Genomic DNA, 21,993 nt, shown 5'->3' on the forward strand with positions numbered 1-21,993 from the left:
ACCTCTGTCAACAACCTCACGTCTCACAGTGAGTCTACTGACGCACGATGCCTGGCAGCATAGTAAAAATGTGGGTTGTTCGACGCCACGCTGATCCCACATTCAGCGTGGCGTCCTGAGTTACCAGTACGCCAACGATAGTCCCTTTGCTTTGACGAAGGTACCTCGTCAAACGCTTGCGAAGAGTTGGTGCGGGCCACTATCTGGTTCGGATTTTTCTTTTGTGGTGACCGTCTTGACTTTCTCTGAGAATGGGCATTTATACTACATCTTCCTAAGCGTTGCATTTCAGAGACCCCTTGAAATAAACTAGTTCGATTCCATTATTCCACCATTTATATTATGAGATGCTTGTGGTAGTTACAATCTCCAAAAATATTCTCACGCCATCCTTGTGTGCAGTATTGATTATTTCCAGAGCAGCGACGAATATTGGCAAGTATTTGACGCCAGGACATGACAGTTGCGCTTGGTGACTCGTTCCAGGTAACGTTACTCTTTACCCGAGTTATTTTTTGGAGTTATGATGCAAACGTCATTTTCAACCTTTCCAACGCCCAAAAAGACGCGACACATAGGAACGCAGTCCAATTTTCTGAGAAATGTCGGCATATCGGCGATGCAGCCAGCACCTCGCCACTACCACCTGCAGGAACGGACTGACTCACTTACTAGCTTACTGACTGACTGACTGATTGATTCCTTGCTTGCTTGCTTGATTTATTTATTTATTTATTTATTTATTTATTTATTTATTTATTTATTTATTTATTTATTTATTTATTTATTTATTTATTTATCGATCGATCGATTGATTGATTGATTGATTGATTGATTGATTGATTGATTGATTGATTGATTGATTGATTGATTGATTGATTGATTGATTGATTGATTGATTGATTGATTGATTGATTGATTGATTGATTGATTGATTGATTGTGGTTTAACGCGCCGAAGCTACACCCAGGCTATGAGGGGAGCGTTTTGGAGGCTCCAGATTAATTTTGACCCCCAGGGGATATTTAACGTGCGCCCAAATTTCGACTCAGACGTTTTGGCTTTTCGCCTCTTTCGGAAAAGCAGCCACCGCCACTTCGACCGAACGTGAGTCCTTGGGTTCAGCAGCACAACGCTTTAGGCACTGAGCACCACGGTGGGTCATCTGTAGGAACTGCGAGCTACAGAAGCTACGAAACTGTAATATCAAGGCTAAGCTGGTAGACAGAGCAAAGAAAATGACATTGCAAAGCTTACCTTTCTCCATCTGGTGAAAACTTGTGCCGCCCTGAAAAGAAAGAAGAAGATCACAGTTTTATTGTCTGACTCATGGTTTCATGTGAAACAATTGTCTCAAACTGCCATAATGTGGCAGTGACTGTGGGCTCATGAAATTTTACTGTATCCTTTGCAAGGCATAGCGAATAACAGTACTTGACAGACCATTTTTTTCTTCCGGTATATAAACTGGACAATCTGCAAGTTTTTTCCTTATTTTGCCTATTTTACCCATACTTTCAGTTCACATTGATCGCCTGCGTTATTTGTATTTTCACGATTCTGACGCGCACAATCTTTTGATGAAAGTGGCCTTAAAATTTGTGTGTGCGTTACAAGGGGAACGAAATCGTCTTCAAAGCGGCCGGCAGCATTGCCATGGAAATATAGTTTCGTACAATACTACCTAGGGAGGAAACTGGGGCTAGTGTCAACGCGAACTCCGAGACGGCGCTTACGCTTCGATGGGTAGTTATGGAACCGAATCCCGCAGAATCGAAACGGGTCGATGGTTGCAGAAATTGTGTTTTTTGTCAAACGCTCTTATTGCGCGGTTCGGTGTTTACAAAGTAAATGGGGAACAAGAAAGTTGGTGAACAAAAACTGGTTTTGTACGAAATAAAACAGCGCGTTTAAATAAAAATCAGACGCGGAGTCGAGGAGGTTTGCGGAGTAAGTTTGCCATTTGCCGCCAACTACGGCGGGAAGCGGGCTTCTTTAAAAACTATTTGTAAAAGTTTCGGCGGTTATAGTTTTTAATATAAAACAGTTTTTTGCTCCTAAGAAAAGCAACCCATTCCTTTGGAGAAATTATTCTAGCCGGCATTACTGACATTCATCTTGCTGCGTTCATATCAGCTGCCGGTACTGTTTGTCTATGCCGTAGGAGCAGGTGTTCGCACGAAACGTGTGGCTGTTCCAAGCAATTCGAAACCTTTGTAAGCTCCCAAAATACATTGCTCTGCCGAATGAGCAGCGCCGCAACTCCTAATTCGCAGGCACTTTTGCCGCATACAGCGCCGCCATTGGTGTTTTCATGCCCACTGTGCCGGGAATGAATTGATAAGTGACCCGATTCGCAACTGTGGTTATAAAACATTTGTGCTCTGGGCGGCGTGTCCGTGCGTGCGGTATTCACTTGAAGGAGAAACTTAATTTTCAACCTTTCTTCCAACACCCCACGTAGGCAAATGCGTTCATGTAAGACCAAAACGAAAACGAAATTGGCTGCAGGATTCGATCCATAACAACGTCCGCAAGCCATCGACAGCCAATCCGAATCTCGAACTACTCATTCCACCTACCGCGGCGGAACATCGCAGATCCAGATTCCTGTTTAGTTATTATTGTAGGAAAATCTATGGCCATCGGCACGAACTCCCCCGGATATCCAACTCAATCCAATCCAAATTATTCTGAGTTAATTTTGGTGCACCCGTCGAGAAATACCCGCCATGGCTCCCGTTGAGCTTTCTGTGGCTATTCCCCTCCCTGGCTACAACCATTCATCAATGGGCGTGCCGTAGCCAGCTGTTGCACATACTTCTGTTGCTCCGATTAGCATCTCGTTCCGGTCGTTACAGATCCGAATAGGCACCGCTATGAAGCGTCCATTAAAAGAAAGGTGACTTTACTTGCCGACATGGAGGGGAACCGAGCAGCATCATGTACAGTTGTCACGGAGACTTCGGTGAGTTATTGACGTAAACGACGCAGAGCCATATCCTCATGCACGGTTTCACCGCCCAGACCACGGACGTTTTCTACAACTTGAAGGCTCCCAGGGAAAGTTATAAATGACAGCGAATGAACCAACCGCCCATCACATTTAAAATTATGAAGGTCAAGGCGCATTAAATCCCACCTTCAATGTTCTCCGCTCCAGATTTAATGCTAGCAGGAGCTGGATGAGCAAGTTTATAAGGCGAATGTTTGCTGCCACAGTTCCCCATCAAATAAAATGTCTCCTCTCACTTACTTACTTTCACTTCTTTTGCATCTGCGCGGTATGGTCAGAGTCAAATTATTTTTTTTTTCATTTCCTTAAGTAAACCTACCTGTGTATCCGAATCGGGGCGCATTAAAACAGAACCGAACAGAAGCAAATACGAAAAGTGCTGTAACATTCAATGGGAATAATAAAAAGCAAACAAAGCGAATTATCCAACATTTGGAAACCGTGGCTGTACCAGAAAGCACTGACATCAAATATCCTCGCATGCAACACTGCTTAATAAATAGAAGAACCGCAAGAAAGCTGCCCCGTCAATCGTTCCCGCACTTTACATACCAGTTCACTTCAAGACTGACATTAAGGGCGTTTTATCTGAAACGAAGAACTATTTGTTTCTCTGTAATGCCTTTATTCTTAATTAATTGCCACAACCACAACAAGCTTGTGAACAAAACCGGACGAACGCTTATAAGGACAATTTTTCAAACCAATTGGAAGATGCATCGGTTATTAGCAGGCATGAAGTAATGTAGCACTACTTACCAACGCACTGGTATTGCTAAAACGGATGGAAAAACGATAAAAAAGAGGGGACCAAGCTGCATTTGTCATGAATAGTTGTGAAACTAGTCGCACGTTATGTTGCCTTCATTGGCGATACTGAGAAGGTGACAAGTCGATTTTAACCGGCTTACATGCCTGCGCTCCTTGCCCCATCCTCCTCGCCCACCTGACCATCTTCGGTTTTTTTAAGGCAAATGTCTTATTTTTTGCCGTAAGCCACCCTTCTTCAGAAGAAACATGCAGTACTTCTTTGTGACTCACAGTGTGAGATGCGCTACGGAGGACTTTATTAAAACGTCACAGGGTAGATTGCGCTGTGCCTTCTCAAGTCCCATGACAGAAAATCTATGATTTGCACTACCACAAATAATCGGATATTCATCCTCTGTTCAGGAGACTTGCTAAAACACTTATAAGCTTTGGGTCAATTTATAATCGTGCCGAACGCGTCATGTCCTCAGTTAACTCCCGTATAACAGGTGTCACAGATGCGAAGCAACTTCTACAATACCAAACGTATCGCTTTCACCACAATATCACGTAAATATACCGTATCACTCGAAATTGGAGTAAACGATCTATTATTCCACGTACATACAAACCCTCAAACCGCCTTGTTTCTTGTACCATCAACCTGAAATTCAAGCTCAGCCAAGCTCAAGCCAGCGCCTCGTGCGGTTGCGGAGTGTAAGCGTCTGGTGCCTCCAGGGTGAGGGGTGCAGGAATAAGTAATGGCGCCTGCCGTTAGAAAATAATACAAGGATGCACTTACTGCGTCGAACTCACCGCACGCTCGCGCCTACAGCGCCGACTTCGACTATCAGGATCTGTGTTTAGACGGGTGGTGCACTTGTGTGCACGTTCACTACGTGCTCTCGACGCGAAAACAAAAGTATCGCTCGACAAATTTGGTTTAAACGCCTCTATCCACGGTGAATTCATGTACCGCCATCTTACTTTTATTTCCGCACCGGCCATAGCTTCATGGTGCGAAGTCCAAGCCCCCAGAAGGCACCATTTTAACGAAAATGTGCCCACAACAAGCTCGAGCTGGAGCCACCTTCTAGGTTACATCGCTTACATCTCTGAACCAGCCAACGGCAGCCCGACCGTGCCAGCGTGCCTTCCTTAGCATTTCCGCCCGAGCAGCTCCAAATGCATTAGAAATATGGCTCGTTCACCTTGACTCCGCGAATCGTGTGTCCCGAATGAAGGGTTGCGACAGCTCACCACGAAGTATCTAGTGCCCCATTGCGAAGACAACGTGGTCCAACGTGGTGTGTGGGGCTGGTAACTTTCGCATCGCCAAGGACAATATTTTCCACTCTGCAGAATGCTGATGGATGCACAGTAGGTAGTGTTCCACGTCTCCTACAATCATAGGCTATGTGCACAAACTTGATCTCACGAGGCCCAGCTTGAATCGCACAGCCATGGTGTTCGCTGTACCTGTTCAGATGCGGTATTATGGGGTTGCATCCGCTAGTGTTAGAATATTTGTGGCAGAAGGCTCATGAAGTTGGTGATTAACTTGAAATGGTCGATGACTGCCCCTCTGAAGGCAATCGTGTGGTCATCGGAAGCTTTGATATTTGTTGCATATGAGATAGCATTCAGTGCTATCTGATCAGCGGTCTCGTGACCCTTTTTTGTTGTTTGACCATGGCCCCAAGGAATTAAAAACCTCAATAAAAATAAGGGAACAGTTTTGACGCCAAACGTAAAACTGCACATTGAAGGCCTTGCTGAGATAGTTCAGAAGCCGTAATGATCACCAGCAACTCCTTCCGGCAGGATCCCCGCGCCCCAAGAGCTGCAGTGCTGCTTTGGAGTCAGTCAACATAAGTTGCTGCGGCCAGCATGAATTAAGCTTTCGCAAAGCAGCCGTGATCGCAATGGAAATGACCCGCATGCACTAGCCCCTGGGTGCTTATAACTCAGCCATCAGTAAAAATTTGCAGCGATGTCAGGTGAGTTCTTTCAAGGTGTTGAAGCACCAGGGATCTGGCTCCTTCACCGGGGTGTTGCACTTGGCTCCCTGATGGGGAATGCAGAAATGACAGAAGAGGTTCATGAGACCATGGTGGCATTGGAGGCTGCTTTGCCCCTGGCCACTGAGGACACAGAAGTCTAAGCGCGTTGAGTACAATGAGCACATGAGATTCTGTACTTGTGCGAAGCCTCCTGCGCATGAGTATCTCCTAGATGCATTATCTGCGTGGTTAGCCTGAGTGAGGTCAGCAGGCGGAGTGCCATAAGCGGATTGTGTTGTGGAAACTCACAGCGCTAGTCAGAGGTCAACAGTTCCTGTAGTTCATGTAAAAAGTTGATAAAAGTTAATTTAAACTGGAGGTGCAACTTGACTATTGTGAAGGAGCAGATGCACAAAATTCCAGCTACGATAAAAAAGCTGCAGAAAGTTGAGATGCGATGACATTGTGGAATTGATGTGGAATTGCCCCCTTGAATGGGAAACACATCACACTTGGTTACGAAAGAGCACACAAACGCAGCGTTTGAAGCCAAAAGGGTAGTACGGCAAGTCCTGAGATGCATTGCATTAAAATCTGGGTAGCTAGCGAGCGTTTGTCGATAAAACCAATATGACAATAATGAATTCCTCCTGCTTGAAACGGAAGAATACAAAACCGATTGATTTGATTGATTGTAGGGTTTAACGCGCCGACGCAACGCAGGCGATGAGGCGCGCCGTAGTGGAGGGCTCCGGATTAATTTTGACCACCTGGGGATCTTTAACGTGCGCCGAAATCTCGGACACACGGGCGTTTTTGCTTTTCGCCTCCATCAGAAAAGCGGCCGCCGCGGCCGGGAATCGAACCCGCGACCTCGTGCTCAGCGAATACAAAACCAGTGTGTCGAATTCCGATAGTGAAGACATGAAATTGCCATCGTCCTAGCGAACATTTGATCTTCATTCGACGTGCCGAACTGTCCGCCTACTTTTGCCTTGACGTAGGTTTTTTCAACTGCTTTCGCCTCTCGTCAAGAGCCTCTCAAAACACTCTCGCCATACCAGGGTGTTCGAAGATACAGTATACGAGGACGAAAAAATTTTCCAAAATGTTAGGACTACTAACAAGGTTCTGGCATGTCACAATGCTTAGCTCAGAAGCGTCCTGGGGCACATTTTTGCCATAAAAATACCTGGGATCTTAGCAGTATATTTATTATTTATTATAGCAGGCATTGGTTTAGTCGTTATACAAACAGGTTTAAAAGCAGTACAGAAATGACAGTAGCAAAACAAAAAATCACTACGACACTTAAGCGCTCCTATGGACAGTTAGAGGCAAAAACATTTACCGTCTCAACTAATTGCCACTTCTGTGTTTGTTATGCTTAAATTTTGCACGTAGGCCTCAGTACATGTCTCTAATTCACGGTTTTAAGCGAAGGGCCACAACGTATTCCCCAATTTTGCCTTTACTAAGCCGCATCCGCCAAGCTGCGGTGGCTGTGGCAATGCGCGCCAATCTCTCGTTATATAAGTACCTAGTTCTAGTCCCAACCGCACCAGAAACGAACAAATTCCCCGCATTTCCCCGAGGGGAAGAATGTGAAAGTGCGAATGCACGAGTTGAATTTGCGCGGTTCGGTAATGTTCGCGAAACAGAGATCACACACACACACACACAACTACAAAGAAAGAAAGATGCATTTATTCACAGACACCTATTTGTGTTGTCGTTGTACTTTTGTACTTGATTGCTAGAGCGGATCTCAGCTTTGAAATTTCGTGTCAGTACTCCTTTAAGCAGGTGCATTAGCCCTTCTCACGCCCGATTCTTGGCCAATCCCCCATGTGGGTATGTGCCATGTCAGCGGCCAGGCAGCGCGCGCCCATCTCCCCCCATTGCCGAGGAAGACGAGGAGATTCCTGGCCAATCCCCCACGTGGGTATGTGCCATGTCAGCGGCCAGGCTGCGCGCGCCCATCTCCACGTGCGCGGACATCGCCGGTGGTAGCAGGTTCAGGGTCGCTTAAGAAGTGCATTGCACTTAAAACTTTCTTTGCACCTGAATTACCTGTTTTCCTGTGTTTACAGGTGCTCCAATGACGTCGGAGTTTTAACAAATCGAGTTAACTAGTATATTTACATAAAACATTTTGATTTGATTTTGCGAATTCGGGTAACGCGCGAGCAGGTCGAACGCTCTGTACAGTAGCCGACCGACTTTGCGGACCTGGAGGGGAACGAAAAATAGTCGGAATAAAACAGCAGACCCCAAAATCAGCGGGTAGCAAAAGTGAACTTTATTTCATATAAATTGGGCTAAAGAGGTCGCGATAGGTTCCTTGTCTTAAATTTCTCGTTAGTGTGTGAACGTTTGCTTGCATCTCTCCAAGAGTCACGTTTTCTTCGTAAAAATTTAGCTTTTTTGCCAAAGCGTTGGCAATGTCTTGCGTTGAGGGTGCGGGCGGTCGGGAGTGTCTTCGTCGGAGTCAGAGTCGCTTTGCGGCAGTGCGGTCACTTGGCGCACGATCTCGTCGTCCGTTTTCTCCACGCACAATACTATGTTGCAAAATTATGGCCTCCAAGGTCTACGTTTGTTACCCCTGCGGGAGTCAACCCAATCCCCATTCAATCCGGAGCTATGCAGGTTGCTTAAGATTCAAAATGGCGTCGTCGTGCAGTCGTACCGTGGCTCTGTCGCGGAAACTTTTGTCCGGGAAATCAAAGTTCCGGCTTTATTTTGTCCGATAAACCCGTTGTTCAAATACATTACTCCTATGGGACAAGTGGCGGTTCATCGCAAAAGTACGGAGTTTTTGGAGTCCGAAAAACGGTCGGCTACTGTACATGCTTTGATTCGAATGTTTGGATGTGCTAAACACAGAGCATCACCGGAAAGCATACATACCTGGTTATGAAGTGTTATCAAACACCCCATGAAGTGTGCGTTGCTCTGAGCACGTGCAAGATTGATGTGGTTTAGACATCGTATACACGATTCTAAGTACACGAACAGATTTTTCTGCGGCTGACCTCGTGATTGCGGTATACGGAATTTCCTGATAGATTCAATAATTGCTTTGTGCGTAACCCAGCCTAACGCCGTAAGTATAGGCCTAACGTCAGGTGAATTTCAATTTATTTCTTTTAATATGTCAAAAAACGCCACTTGAGGGTAAGTGTTGAAAACGTTATACTCGAGAGCTTGACGGCCTTACGTAGTGCTGTCACATAGCCGCATCGCACCCACACTTCTAAAGCAAGTGCACAATGTTACAGGACAACATTATTGCATGAAGGCAATCATAGACTACAGGACTATATTACTAGGCTTCACAGTGCACCTGCAAATTCCTCACCCATTACTTAACAAAATCCAAGAAATTTCTCTGAGATAAATTCGAAGAGGGATTTTGTACGCTTTGCAGGGATGCTTTTTATTCCTCCCGACATGTTATTTGGCTGAGTGTAAATTCTACCACGAATTAGGCATACGCAGATACAGCACTGTGTACTGCAAAGAAAACTGCACTAAAGCCCTTTTCATACGGTGCGAACGCCAAAGCATATCGTTCATTCGAACACCGGTGATTGCTTTGTTCATCTGAGCATGTACTCACGCTGCTGATTGTCCATGCGCTACGGTAAACGAACCCACCTTATCGGTGCGCATCATCCGGACCGGCACTCGAAACAGCCATCTGGTTCCTCAGTAACGTCATTTATCCACTCCCCTTGATATGAGAAATCACAGCCTCAAGTACAGAGTAACGTGATTAACATCACCAGAGAATGTCATGTCATCCGCTTCTTACAAACGTGAAGATGAGGGAAGCGCGTACCAGTCACTGGGTTGTTATGCCCAAAGACGGCTTTGGTTTCCCCGGCAACGACATTCATCCGGTCCGCTTACGTAGGGAACAACAAGCCCTTCAGTTCAAAGTAACAATGCCGTGTCACCCTCTTTTCAAGAAGGTAAGTAAGGCCAATGACGGATTCCGCATTTTTTTCACTTTATTTTAATCCCAAGGTTGTCCCTGCGGCATAACAACGAGCGTAATCAAAGGTACACGAACCAATAAGCTTTTTCTATGAGCTTCAGGAATTTTTTGGGAAATGGTTCACGCCGCCAGCACCCCCTTTTTCACCCTCTTTTTCGACCTGACCTCACGTTAACCCGATCGACGCCCCCTGCATAAATAATAGTGGTTGTCGCATCACACGCTTTTTCATGGAAACAGTATAGGACGCCTAATCCGGCCGCTAATCAGCGGTGTTGCGCGCGCCGGCGTACCTGCCGCTATATCACTGTGTAAATCTTACGTTTCCGCGCACCCGCAAAGTTCGGCGGGCGCTGCTTAAACGCAGAGCACGAAAGAAGGTTCGAGAATGTGGAGTGCACAAAACAGCAACAGGAGACGCTCGTTGAGTACCGTCTTCTTCGCAACGTTGTTCTTTCCACTCTGTCCTTACTGTTTTCGTTCTATTTAATCACTCAACCTGTTACCCGCAAGTTCTCACGACACGCCCCACCTCTTCATTTTGAACAATAAAATAAATAAAATTTGCTCTCGAATTGCTATGCATGGCGATTTGATTGCTAATATGCTTGTTTCTCTGCTTCCTAGTTAGTGCCATCATAAGGTTCATTCTCACGTGTCATGCGCTCGACGAGTGTCTCAGGCAAAGAAGGACTACCATTCTTCCGCCGAACTACACAGAGACTTTACCCAAGTCGTGGAAAAATATTGTTACGTCGCGGAAGAACGGCTTATCGACAGTCACGGGAAGAAGAAAAGAGCTGTATATCCAACCTCTAGTTAAGAAGAAACTACTTACAGCGTGCAAAGCCTGCGTGGGCGATCACATGGCCGGCATTCGAGTACTGTAAATACATCGCTCATCAACTACCATTGTAACTCTCATTTTTTTACGTTCCGCCATGTAACAATATGAGGTCCGTGCTGAGAGCTGCGAAACAAATGCACAATCGCACCTCGGGAAGTGCGTTCACGAACCCTGATGAAGAATTGAGGATGTCGAGTGCAATGTGATGCTATTTGGGAATGACGGACTCCGCAAGTTATACAACAACTTTATTCTCTTAACGGAGAGTATCAAAGCAGGCCTAAATGCGACAGTTTAATAGAAGCTTCCGCTGCAAGTCGAGCGGCAAACAATACACTGCACAGAAACAAAACACTGTTGACATACCAGTATAGATTTCCAAACAGCAAAAGAAACGAACGGGTGAGATCTTTCTCGCTTTCTTGACGTGGAACGATGGGTACTGACACGGAAACTTTTCCTGTGTAGGAGTCCATGACTGCAGCCCACACACAATACGAACGAAATTTCCTGTTCAATTCATCGTGTTAAAGATTGTTCAATTATGCGATAAAGTAGTTAGCAGTTCCTCCTAGATTCAAAATAAACATTTATGAACACAGAAAAGAATCACAATTTTGTATCAAAGCAAAAAATTGCACCTATTACCGAAAGAAAACAGACATTTTATGAATTCGTTCCGGTGCATGAACCCTTGCTATCTGTGAGAAATATAATGCCATCTCCCGCCGATTTGTGTGCCTGCTTAGTGCAGATGCAGAATTTTTAATTTTTACTTTTACCACAAATAAACAGCAGTTGCATGACAACTGAGGTTTACACCATAGAGGTTTCCATCTATATAAACAACGCCTATGTCTCGCCACGCTCAAGATTTACAGCGCTGCAGAAAAACTGACCAGAAATCCCGTCCATTAGGTGATCAGACTGGTATGAAAAGCCAACTAGATATCGAAGATTTTTGAATGACGACAAGTTACTAAACTCATCGGCACGAAGTGACACGTTGATTCCGAAACTGGCTTTTATTTGAAAAATGCTAACCACACATGCCTGTTTGCCGAACTCGACGACTTAGGTCACAATTTATACAATAATAACAAGCAGAGCAAAAAAATACAAAACAGAAATCACAAGGGTGATTCAAGGGGTTGGAGTAACGCGGCAACAGCAATACCTTTTTATTAAAAGACCTGAGCCGCCACATACACAGCACGCACGTGTTAACACACGCACACATGCACGCACGCACGCACGCACGCACGCGCGCACGCACGCGCGCACGCAAGCACACACACACACACACACACACACACACACACACACACACACACACACATACGCACAATATCACCCATCCGCACACGCAGATGCCGGCATCCACAGAGGATATTTACAGACATGGCAGTCAATGTGCTCAACTGAACGCGCTGCGTAACAGTGCCACAAGCAGCGCGAATAACAATTAAACAGGAACAATTCGCCCTAAATTTTAATGAGATAGGTGAAGCGTATTTGTTGAGTGCACAAGACTAGATACGAACAGTTCGACGTTGTTACCACATTCTCTTCAGTATTTTCTTGGCGCACCTAGAGCAAACGCTGGAAATGCCATAAAGTGTTCGTTTACGCCTCATTTGTTTCAGCCAAAGCAACGGGTGCTTTTTGAGGCGCATGCAGCCGCATACAAGTAGCTCTAAAGTAGAGCAAAAACGTTAAACTAAATTAAAAATTGCAGTTTCATCTCGCACTCGTGTGCCCCGTTCGGGTTTCCTCAGCTCGAGGTAAAATCGACGGACACAGGCGTAATACAAGAAAATCCTTAAACACAATGAAAACAAATCCAGCAAATCGCTGATGGCAATGCACCCCCTTGCACATCCTCCGCAGCCAGCAAAAAGCCTACCTCGGTTCTATATTTAGCCACAAAGGATGGGACATAACGCAAACCGTAGCTCTCGCTGAAACCGCTCCTCAGCTAGTGAGAGTTGAAACAAAGTTAAATTGCCGCTTTATTTGCACAACCATGGTTTTGGCTGCTATGGTCGCCAAATTTTCTGTTAAATTATCTTTGATGCGATACATTTAAACAACGAAAAAATTGATAATTACCTGAACACAATCCAAATAGTCACAGACGAGAGCTATGCAGTATTCGCCGGATGCTTTGCCGCCGAATGAATATTCGCTCCCCGCACGGGATTGGAACTTCGGATAACCGCCTTTCGAGGAGGTCGGTGTACTCACTAGGCTAACCAGTAGCCGTGATTGACAAACCAGGCCATCTAGGCGCACCTTCACTAGCGCCATAAACTGGTACGCCTCGGACCCTCTTCCTAGGACCTTCGTCATGAGCAACTTCCAAACGGGCTTCCCTCTTCGGCGTCAATGGCCTTCAGCGGCCTTGCGTCATCGGTTGTCACTCTAACGGGCTGGGTTCGAACCCTAGTTATTCTACTTTTTGGTAAAACCCGACAATTGTTTGTTGCAACATGTCGTCTTTGGTCAATTATGCGAATTCTTTTCAAAAATAAAAATTGTTTGCTATCTTTTAGGTCTGTTCTGATTATTAACATATTAATTAGTTTTTTGGTTCTTCTAGTGCAACGCGAAAAAAAGGCGAATATTGGCCGCATTTAAGCAGCCAGGTTTGCCAAATGCGAAACCAGGAGGCTTGGTGATTGCGGCGCGAGAGTGAAGTAATCGTGCACTCGAAGTGAAGGATAAGAGTTAAGCCACTAGTTTATACAATATCCTTAACTTCCTTCCCCATCGGAATTCCCCTAAACTGTTCGTATTGTGCAACAGCTAGGATGAGGAACTTTCTGATCCAGTGCAACTTCTTCTGATGACTTAATTATTTTAACGTGGGACATGAGCGTTAAAAAAGGAAACACCAAAGCACAATTAACCAATTTGCGGACAAGCTCTCCTAACAAAGCTGTCATCATCACCACCATCAGCCTTTTTATATCAGTGAAATACGAAGTTATCTCCTATAACATTTTAACTACTCTCCAGAGCAATCTAAATTAAATTTTTGCACCGAATTAGCGTCTCTGCGCCGTCGAATTTTTCGTCGTCTTTCATGTCTGACCGCGGTCCTCGGCAGCCATTTTGTAACTAGCGTGGTCAACTATTCAGTCCTCCACAATATATTCAGGGCCAACTCAACTTTTTTGTTCTTTTTCCTTCATTGTGTTACAGTCGCCTACGAGGGATTTCATTTCGGGGGGTGTGGCCCACTTCAACAACAACGAGAGAAGAATGAGGTCGAATAAAAAACTGCAAGTAAAACACTAACCAATAAAGCATTAAAACAAACTTCTTGATACGCAAGGCATACCCTGCACAGAGTTGACATCGTTCTAGTGATCTTTTGCACGGGGAACCCAAAGTGGCTGATTGTTGCGGTCGAAGCCGACATCGGGGCCAGGTATGTTAGGGCAGCACTTACGATAGCAACATACTTAGCGGAATTTGTTATTTGATTATTGTTATCCTTCCCGCATACTCAAGTACACTAAATTTTTTGGAAGGCGGGACGAGCACCCCAGCTCCCGCTTCCTGCAGGCACCACTGATGTCCTTCACCCGAATGCATTCTTCATGGCCCCTTGGATAGATCCAACTCTTTTTTGACGGTGTTAAGAACCAACGTTTCTGCCCCCACGAGCTGTCGCATGAGCACGCATTTGTTGTTTACCTGTTTTTGAGGTGAAAGTTAACGTACTGCTCGCTTCGGGAGAGGTCTAGCCAAACGCTCCCAGACAAAACTGCGATTGCGGTGCATTAGGCAAGGGCGGAACCCAAACCGTGTGACCAATTACATATTGCGAACTCCAGATACAATTGACAAGCGTTCATGTCAATAATTGCCACCCATTTTCTAGAAATATGAGGACGGGGCATACATTCGACCATTTGCAAAATCAAATTTAGAGTTCATATCCAGAGCTGCATATTTCAAAGAAAGGCAAACTGTAAAAATAGCGGCAGCAAGCCTCCCGTAACGTTGTAAGCTGCAACAAGTGCAAGTGAGCTTTGCAGGCCATCTTTAGATTATGCTTGGGAGATACTAGACTTGTTTAAATTATGAGCGATCACATTTGCTTTTCAAAATGTCTTAACGGAAATAGCAGCATAAGAAGGATTAAATGTGTTTTACAAAGCGCAGGCTAAGGACAACACCGTCCGTACGAACGCTTTAATCATGCTAAAAGTATAAATGATCAGTTCCCGATCGACATGTACCGCACTTGAAAAATAAGTTATTTAGGCCCGTCCTTTTACTATAACTGCGGCTTACGGGTCATATGTAGCAATACCTTTACAGGTCCGATACACCCACAAACATTCCCGATTTTGAATGACACATTGCTTTAGAAATGCTACTGTTGTACCATTGCAAGAGTCATAATAACGAAAGAACACGTATCGAAAGAAATCGCGCAATGTTTGCTGAACATAGCTTATTAAGAACGGGAGTTCTTCACACTTAAAATGAAAGATTGCCTGGCATAACATTTCTCTAGTATGCCTTAGTTATGATAAAACTACGAAGAAACCACGTTCAGACACCTGCTTAAAACACCTGCAGGTAAATGTGCTAGAACAGGCTGCGCATGCACGTTCCTTTTATGTTACCAAAGTATGGGACCTTTGTTATGTTACTGTTCTGGAACTTCGAAAATACGTTTTCTGTAACTAGCACGTCTTGTGAAGATCCTTTACCTGCCCAGAACTTACTCTAACCATGAAATCAGCCTAAAAGCTAAGCACCTACGGCCCACGTTATGGCCTATGTTGCCATTCCGAAACTAAGGTTTCTCGTTGCTGAAAGCTGTGTATGTAATATGCGTTAGTACAACGCCGCCTGTATAATCCTTCCCTAACGCGTGAGCGAAAAATGGCCAGACAGCCACTCTCCTGTTGCTCTCTCTTACCCTTTCCCGCTCCGTAGGCTTCCTAAGTGCTTTCATGTCCGCCAGCCAGCACCGCTTTTCGGAAACTATGCAAAATAGTTGAAGTTATTCTAGCGTTGCCCAGGCGGCGCTCCCACGCCTTCGAAGCAAGCTGACAGACACACGCTGTAGAAGTGGGTGCAGTGTTCGCGACTCGCGAGCAGTGACGTAAGGTGGCACGTCCGCCGGCGCGCGCCACATACCGGATGAATGCCTGAACTAAGCGTCCCTACCACTCCCATCGGAAAGCGAGCGCCGCATTAGGCAATGTTTATACAGGCGGCGTTGGTTAGTACGACCGTGGTTGCTTTAAACATGGCTTGTGCCTTCACATTTCAACTATCATTTCTGATAGTGCTTGTTTATACCCTATTTTTAGAAGCCTTAGAAAACGGCAAGAAAAGCAACCAAAATTACACGTACAATGCTCACAATCGATTCATAAATTCGACAAGTCACGCGCCAACAGACAATTCTGTCATTTTCAACACAGCCCCCTCACATCGCGACGTTTGTGGAAACCGTGTTTAGCAATTGAGAAGAGAAAATGTCTTCAAACAAACTTATCTTGTGTGAGTGAAAAACGGGGTGACGTTTACAGCAAATCTGGCCCGAGGGCATAACGCTCCGTAGGTACATTTTGAAACGTTATGGTAAAGTTCACATATGCACAAGAGTGCACATTCGCGACACCTATGTAAAGAATAAATTGGTCAAAAATAAACTGGAAAAAATGACCAGGATTCGGATCTCATTCAAGACATCGACTGTCACTTCGAACTTGTTTGCACAGGTGTATATCAACTTTCCTCTCAAAAAGCTGTTTAAACACGCGCCGATTCTTTCACCTTGTCCACTTACAAAGTAATGAGTAATTAGCAGCATTTTTTGTGAGAGAATAGAAGGAATATACTAGACGTAGCCCAGTAGTAGCAATTTGTGAGGTGCAACTGCATTCAATCGCAACTTCCGCTAACTTTAGCCATGGTATTTAGGTGCGCCTGATTTTTTGTCTACTACTTTTTCTCGCATCATTCAGCCAAAACAGCGCACTTACAGCATTTCAAGAGCCTTGAACACACACTGTGAGCCCTGTTCGCAGCGTTGATCCGCTTTTTTGCTGCGTTGTTTTGCTAAAAACATTTTGAGGTCACAAGAATTTAATTTCAAAGACACACCACTCACGCACGCAAATGATGGACTTTTGAATGAATTACCCCTTGCGTTATCGCTATACACACGGGTTCGATATAGTTCATTCCACATTTCTTTGATCTCCAACAACGTGTCTGACGCCAGCCGACCCGGCGGTACACTGCAGCCTGATGAAACCCCGTCAAGGTCAGTGTTCTGGAAGCGCATGACTTGGATTCTTGCGCAACAGTGTACAGCAAGCTGGTCCTGGTCGACACTGCCACCTGTTGAGAACGCAATGAACACACTGAAACGACTTCCAGGAGAGAGCTGTGCCCCGGAATCGAAGCAACCTGCTCAACGTGGGCCTCACACTGGCACTTTAGTTTTGTTCGCCCTTTCTACAAGTTGTTACCCAAAGGGACCTTGTAATTATCGACGTGCTGCATGTGCTGAAGCTTCTTGCTGTTCGGCTTCGTACCTGCAAATAAAAGAAGAGTCAGCATAAGAACCCAACTCCGTGCCAACCATTATTTTTTCTAAAATAGCAGAACAGCAAAAGCACAAAACACAAATCAAACCTCATGCGGTTTCTATTCGTCACTGGGGTTGGCTAACGCATAGGAAGCTGTGCCCTCTATTGATGCTAGACTTTGTGCAGGGCGTAGGTTTCTAATTAGTGGTAGCTTAGCAGATCGGAGCGAAACTTGCAACGCGGCCATTCGGATGGCCTTAGAGGTACAGAGTCTATAGCCTCCACACAACGAAAGGCTGCAAAATAACACATTGCCATCTGCTTTCACCACTGGGGAATGCAAATAAAATACCGGCTGCTTCCCGCAAAAATTGACAATCAGTAAAATATTCCCGCGGTTTTCATATCCAATTACTAGACTACGAAGTTTGAGACTTTCAACTGCACCACATGCGGAAACATCCGCTGTAAATCGCTCGCGTGTGAAATACTTTGGTCTCTGTGGTAAATAACTCACTTAAGTTCCACAAATATAAAGCCTATGCTCACAAAAAAGCCCGCCCATCCGTATATTTGTTACGTAATTTTGACTTCAAAGCAACTGATTCTGACACTGTACTAAAGTTGACGGATTGCTTCGCCTGGCTGCAGAACATTTTGAAGTACCTGGCGTCGTAACAAGAGATTTGTTATAAACATTGAAATGCTTCCAGCAGCCGTGAAACGCTAACTGGTCGCCTAACTCCAAACAAGGCGCTGTGGACACACTGAAAGATGACGCATACGGGCCTCGCGCTCAACGCGTCGCCCAAGGAAGGTGCCTGCTCAACGGTGACGGTGAATTTTCACTCTCCAGTAAGTTTCAAACGAAAAAAAACCCACAAAAAAACAACCACAAAAGGAATCCAAAGAAATCCCTAAACTAAGCAGAATTCAAACTGCAGGAAAATTAATAGGTAAACGCGCCAGCGACTGGTGCTGCAGTAGCTATAGTTCCATGGTATTGCATACCTCTTTTGGTAATTGAATATTGTGAGCTATTTTCGAACATAAGAAATAAAATAACTTGTCGACAACCACGGAGATGTGAAGTGAGAGGCTTTTAGTGCACATATATCGTAGACGTATGCTGGGGTACTCTCGTTTCAGATCCTCCATGTGTCCTGAACATCTACTCTAAGCTTTAAAATTTGATAAAAATATTTCACGTCATTTTTACCCAGTTTATGTGGAAGGTATTCTTTCACGGAGTGACTCATTCTTCATTATTCGTTGCGGCGTGGGAACTTCTACTGCATCTAGAAATTCTGCCCTAAAAGGGTTATTTGTCTTCATCGAAAAAAAAAGAAGTAATTATAGGTGGAGTGCTCGTTAGTCATATCGTCGCCTGGAGCACCTCTAAAAACGTTTTTTTCTGCTAGTTTCTTAGAGACACTGCACACTAAATTCTACTGAATTTTTAAACGAAGATTGATCGCATGTAATCTCTGCTGGAGAACCGCCGGGAAAACAACCAGTAAACGTCCCATAATTTTCTTCTCGCTACAACGAAAAACAAAAGAAAATAGGACTTGCTTCGGTTCCCGCGCACCACATTTAAACTAAAGATACTTTTCATCTTCACGATCCCATCAGGCTGTTCGCCATCAGGGCTGTGTGTGTGCGACGTTAGAGTCCTGAATAATGAGCGCCGAAGGTATCCTGAATAGACAGAAGTTATCGCAAGCGAGGCAGCCGCAATTCAGTCAGATACGCGCCATATCTACACCAACGACAATTTACCCACATTTTTATCCGCTACATAGAACCCTAACAGTTCCAGAGGTATGTCAAGCGTTCCTGAAAAGTCCCTTTCCAACTAAACTCCACGGGTAAGTCCGATGCGATCAATTCTTGCGCACGTCACTGTTGCATTCTACTGTTTAATAGAAAATGCCATAAAAGAATCGTTTTAGATCGTATATGACTTCCACTGTCCGTACGCGCTTTATGTGGTGACAGGCACACAAAACAGTCGCAAAACACAAAACTCCTAAACTTTCACCACATACCTGGCTATTGAAACGGCAGAGGCTTCATTACTTTAAAAAGTATCTTAATTCATTTCTCGTCAGACGGCAGGAGTGCGAATATTGTTAGGGAATATTGTTACGATAGGGATGAATAAGCAAGCGTTCTTTGCGCTGAAAAATTACACATCTTATTGCGTCATGTCTCTTGCGTGACGCAACGTTAAAACCAGCTCCGCGGGAAAGTATTCCGGGAGCAAACAAATGCTGTAAAACTTTATATGCAAGAACTTCTTCGAACACTACAAATGCACGTCATCATTGCAACCGAAATGTGTTTCTAGTATCGCACAGAATAAAGGAAACTAAGAAAGAAGTACATCACGAGTATTTTTTTCTCGTTCAAGTATTTTTATCCCCTTGAAATGCACATACGTGTTAGTGAAATGTAATCTTCGCGCGCACGTTTCCATATCTCATCACTGTCCTCCATATGTGGCTCCATTCCCATTTTCATTCCGTTTATCAGTGGCTATCTGTTGTCATTTTTGCGCATTCTGTCCTGCCATAATTGATTGATTGATTGATTGTAGGGTTTAACGCGCCGACGCAACGCAGGCGATGAGGCGCGCCGTAGTGGAGGGCTCCGGATTAATTTTGACCACCTGGAGATCTTTAACGTGCACCGAAATCTCGTACAGACGGACATTTTTTGCTTTTCGCCTCCATCAGAAAAGCGGCCGGCGCGGCCGGGAATCGAACCCGCCACCTCGTGCTCAGCAGCGCGACGCCTTAGCCACTGAGCCACCGTGGCGGGTTCCTGTCATAATCCCACGTTTCTATTTTGAGACAGAAGGCATTTCTATTTTGAGACTAAAGAGACAAATAGGCTGCTTTCTCTTTTGCAAGTTGAATTTTTTTACACCTAACTGCTGAACTTTTCGCCCCTTTGCTGTGATTGAAGATTTGTTAGTATAAGGAAAGTTAGTGAAACATGGCTGAAGCTTTTCAGAGTGCATTTCTTGGGCAGTTTTTTTTTTTTTGCGACGAAATAGAGAGGTCTTTTCTGTTCTTCAGAAGTGTTTACAGAGTTCATAAAAACGTGTTTTAAATTATATTCCGAATTCCGTGAGCGCCGTGGTTTCCATTGTGCGATTTTCCAAGTGTCTAAGCCGTTCCCGAAACAGTTTTACCCGGGCTAAAGATATGTTTCACGCAGTGCCTTTTTTATGTATCTTTCCCTACTCTTTCTTATCTTCAATGAATGCTTGCCGTACGCAGATGGTCGGTGATTTCAGTCGATCACACGTGGATTCACTCCGCAAGAAATGGCGTCAGTAATCATCACAATTACAAGATTTTTAGTAGTAATATAGTTTACAGTATATTTATATTTTATATTGCCTGTATCAATATTTATATTTGCCTATAAGCGTGGCCACATAACACGTAAGCAGTGATCATCCGTTAGGTAACTCTTTCGTCCCAACCACGAGAACTAGGAAGACACCACACACATGGGTGTGGTGGACAGGCGAATTAACGAATTAACATCTCCCGATATACGCTTGCACAATGGTGCTCGCCCAACGTTTCGTCAGTGCCCAGTTTTTTTTTTTTTTTTTTTCAGTTGAACTGCAGTCATCAGCCCACTCAAATGATCTCCGAGAGCCTTTCGAACGTTGCATTTTCTTTGAAATTACCGCACCGTATCAAAATCTAAGGTAGGGTTTGTTTTAACTGCGTCACTAAAAAGCGAAAGAGACGGTAGTATTCCGACATCGCGCGATGGTAACGTCGATCTATCCCTCCCCTAAGCTCGCTGAATGCTAGCATCCAACGTCCCTATACGCTTAGGCACATTTGTGGGCTAACGCGTCTCGCAGCTGCACATAAACTATGGGCAAAAGTAACATTTTACACATGCTACCGACCGCAACAGGTCGCTCAGTGGTGACCTGTTGGTGACAGGCATTGGTGACCGAAGAGGCATTGGTGACCGAAAAAAACCCATGCCGATTAAGTGTCCACTGTCTAGTGCGCATAATGTTGTCTGGTGTCCTCGAGAACTGACGTCACGGAGACCATACAGTTGACAGGGTGCTTGAACTTGTTTCGACCGTGGAAAATAAGCTCGCAAGATTGTGATGTAGCGTCCTCGAGGACACCTGAACGGGAATAACCGATTGCATCAGCCTTATCAGACGGCAGCGCAGCGAAGAACCGGTCAGCCAAAATTCAACTGCTCATTAGGGCCTCTGTTGGTTTTGTTCATGTTGAGACGTATTGCGGAAATCGGCAGACGTCTCATGCGACGTGTCACCAGCACGCTACCACAGTATCTCTACGGGGGGGATGTTCGTTTACCGTGAGCAAGTGGTGTCATTACGCTGAAATGGCAGTGTAAGACAGAAGTTGAATCACGTCTTTTTTGCCGGACAGAGCATCAGCCTTCTTCCGCACATGCCCATGCAGTAATGGCTTTCACAGTTCTACCAACCCGCAGGGAGAAAAGAGGAAATAAAAACGTTCTCTGTATAGAGTTAACAATTTTCTAGAGACAGGACATTACTCGAACATTCCTGTGCAGATACCTATCAGTGCCGCAGCGTCGTCAAACCCGGAGGGAATTTCCAACAAGCGCATTGTCTGTTTACTTTTTATGGAAGCAGACAGGGACATAGATACTTCGGATGACCACCGTTGTCGGCTTACTATGAGGTACATCAATGGTTGACTCTGCCGTACGCACTCCACGTATTGGGTAATTTTAACTGTAGTTTTCACTATAAC

General features: G+C 44.9%; 1 protein-coding gene across 1 annotated transcript in view; it reads right to left on the bottom strand.

Annotated features, from left to right (window-relative positions):
- LOC144180234 (uncharacterized) overlaps nucleotides 1–21,993 on the bottom strand; it is a 444,536-nt gene that overhangs the window by 20,397 nt on the left and 402,146 nt on the right. Inside the window, exon 8 of the mRNA XM_077708613.1 lies at nucleotides 1,258–1,288. Coding sequence (XP_077564739.1) covers nucleotides 1,258–1,288 — 31 coding nt within the window. The remainder of the gene's footprint in view (nucleotides 1–1,257; nucleotides 1,289–21,993) is intronic.

The sequence above is a fragment of the Haemaphysalis longicornis genome, unplaced genomic scaffold (assembly GCF_048455015.1).
Source record: "Haemaphysalis longicornis isolate Haplotype H1 unplaced genomic scaffold, Haemaphysalis longicornis Haplotype H1 scaffold_4, whole genome shotgun sequence".
Lineage (NCBI taxonomy): Eukaryota > Metazoa > Arthropoda > Arachnida > Ixodida > Ixodidae > Haemaphysalis > Haemaphysalis longicornis.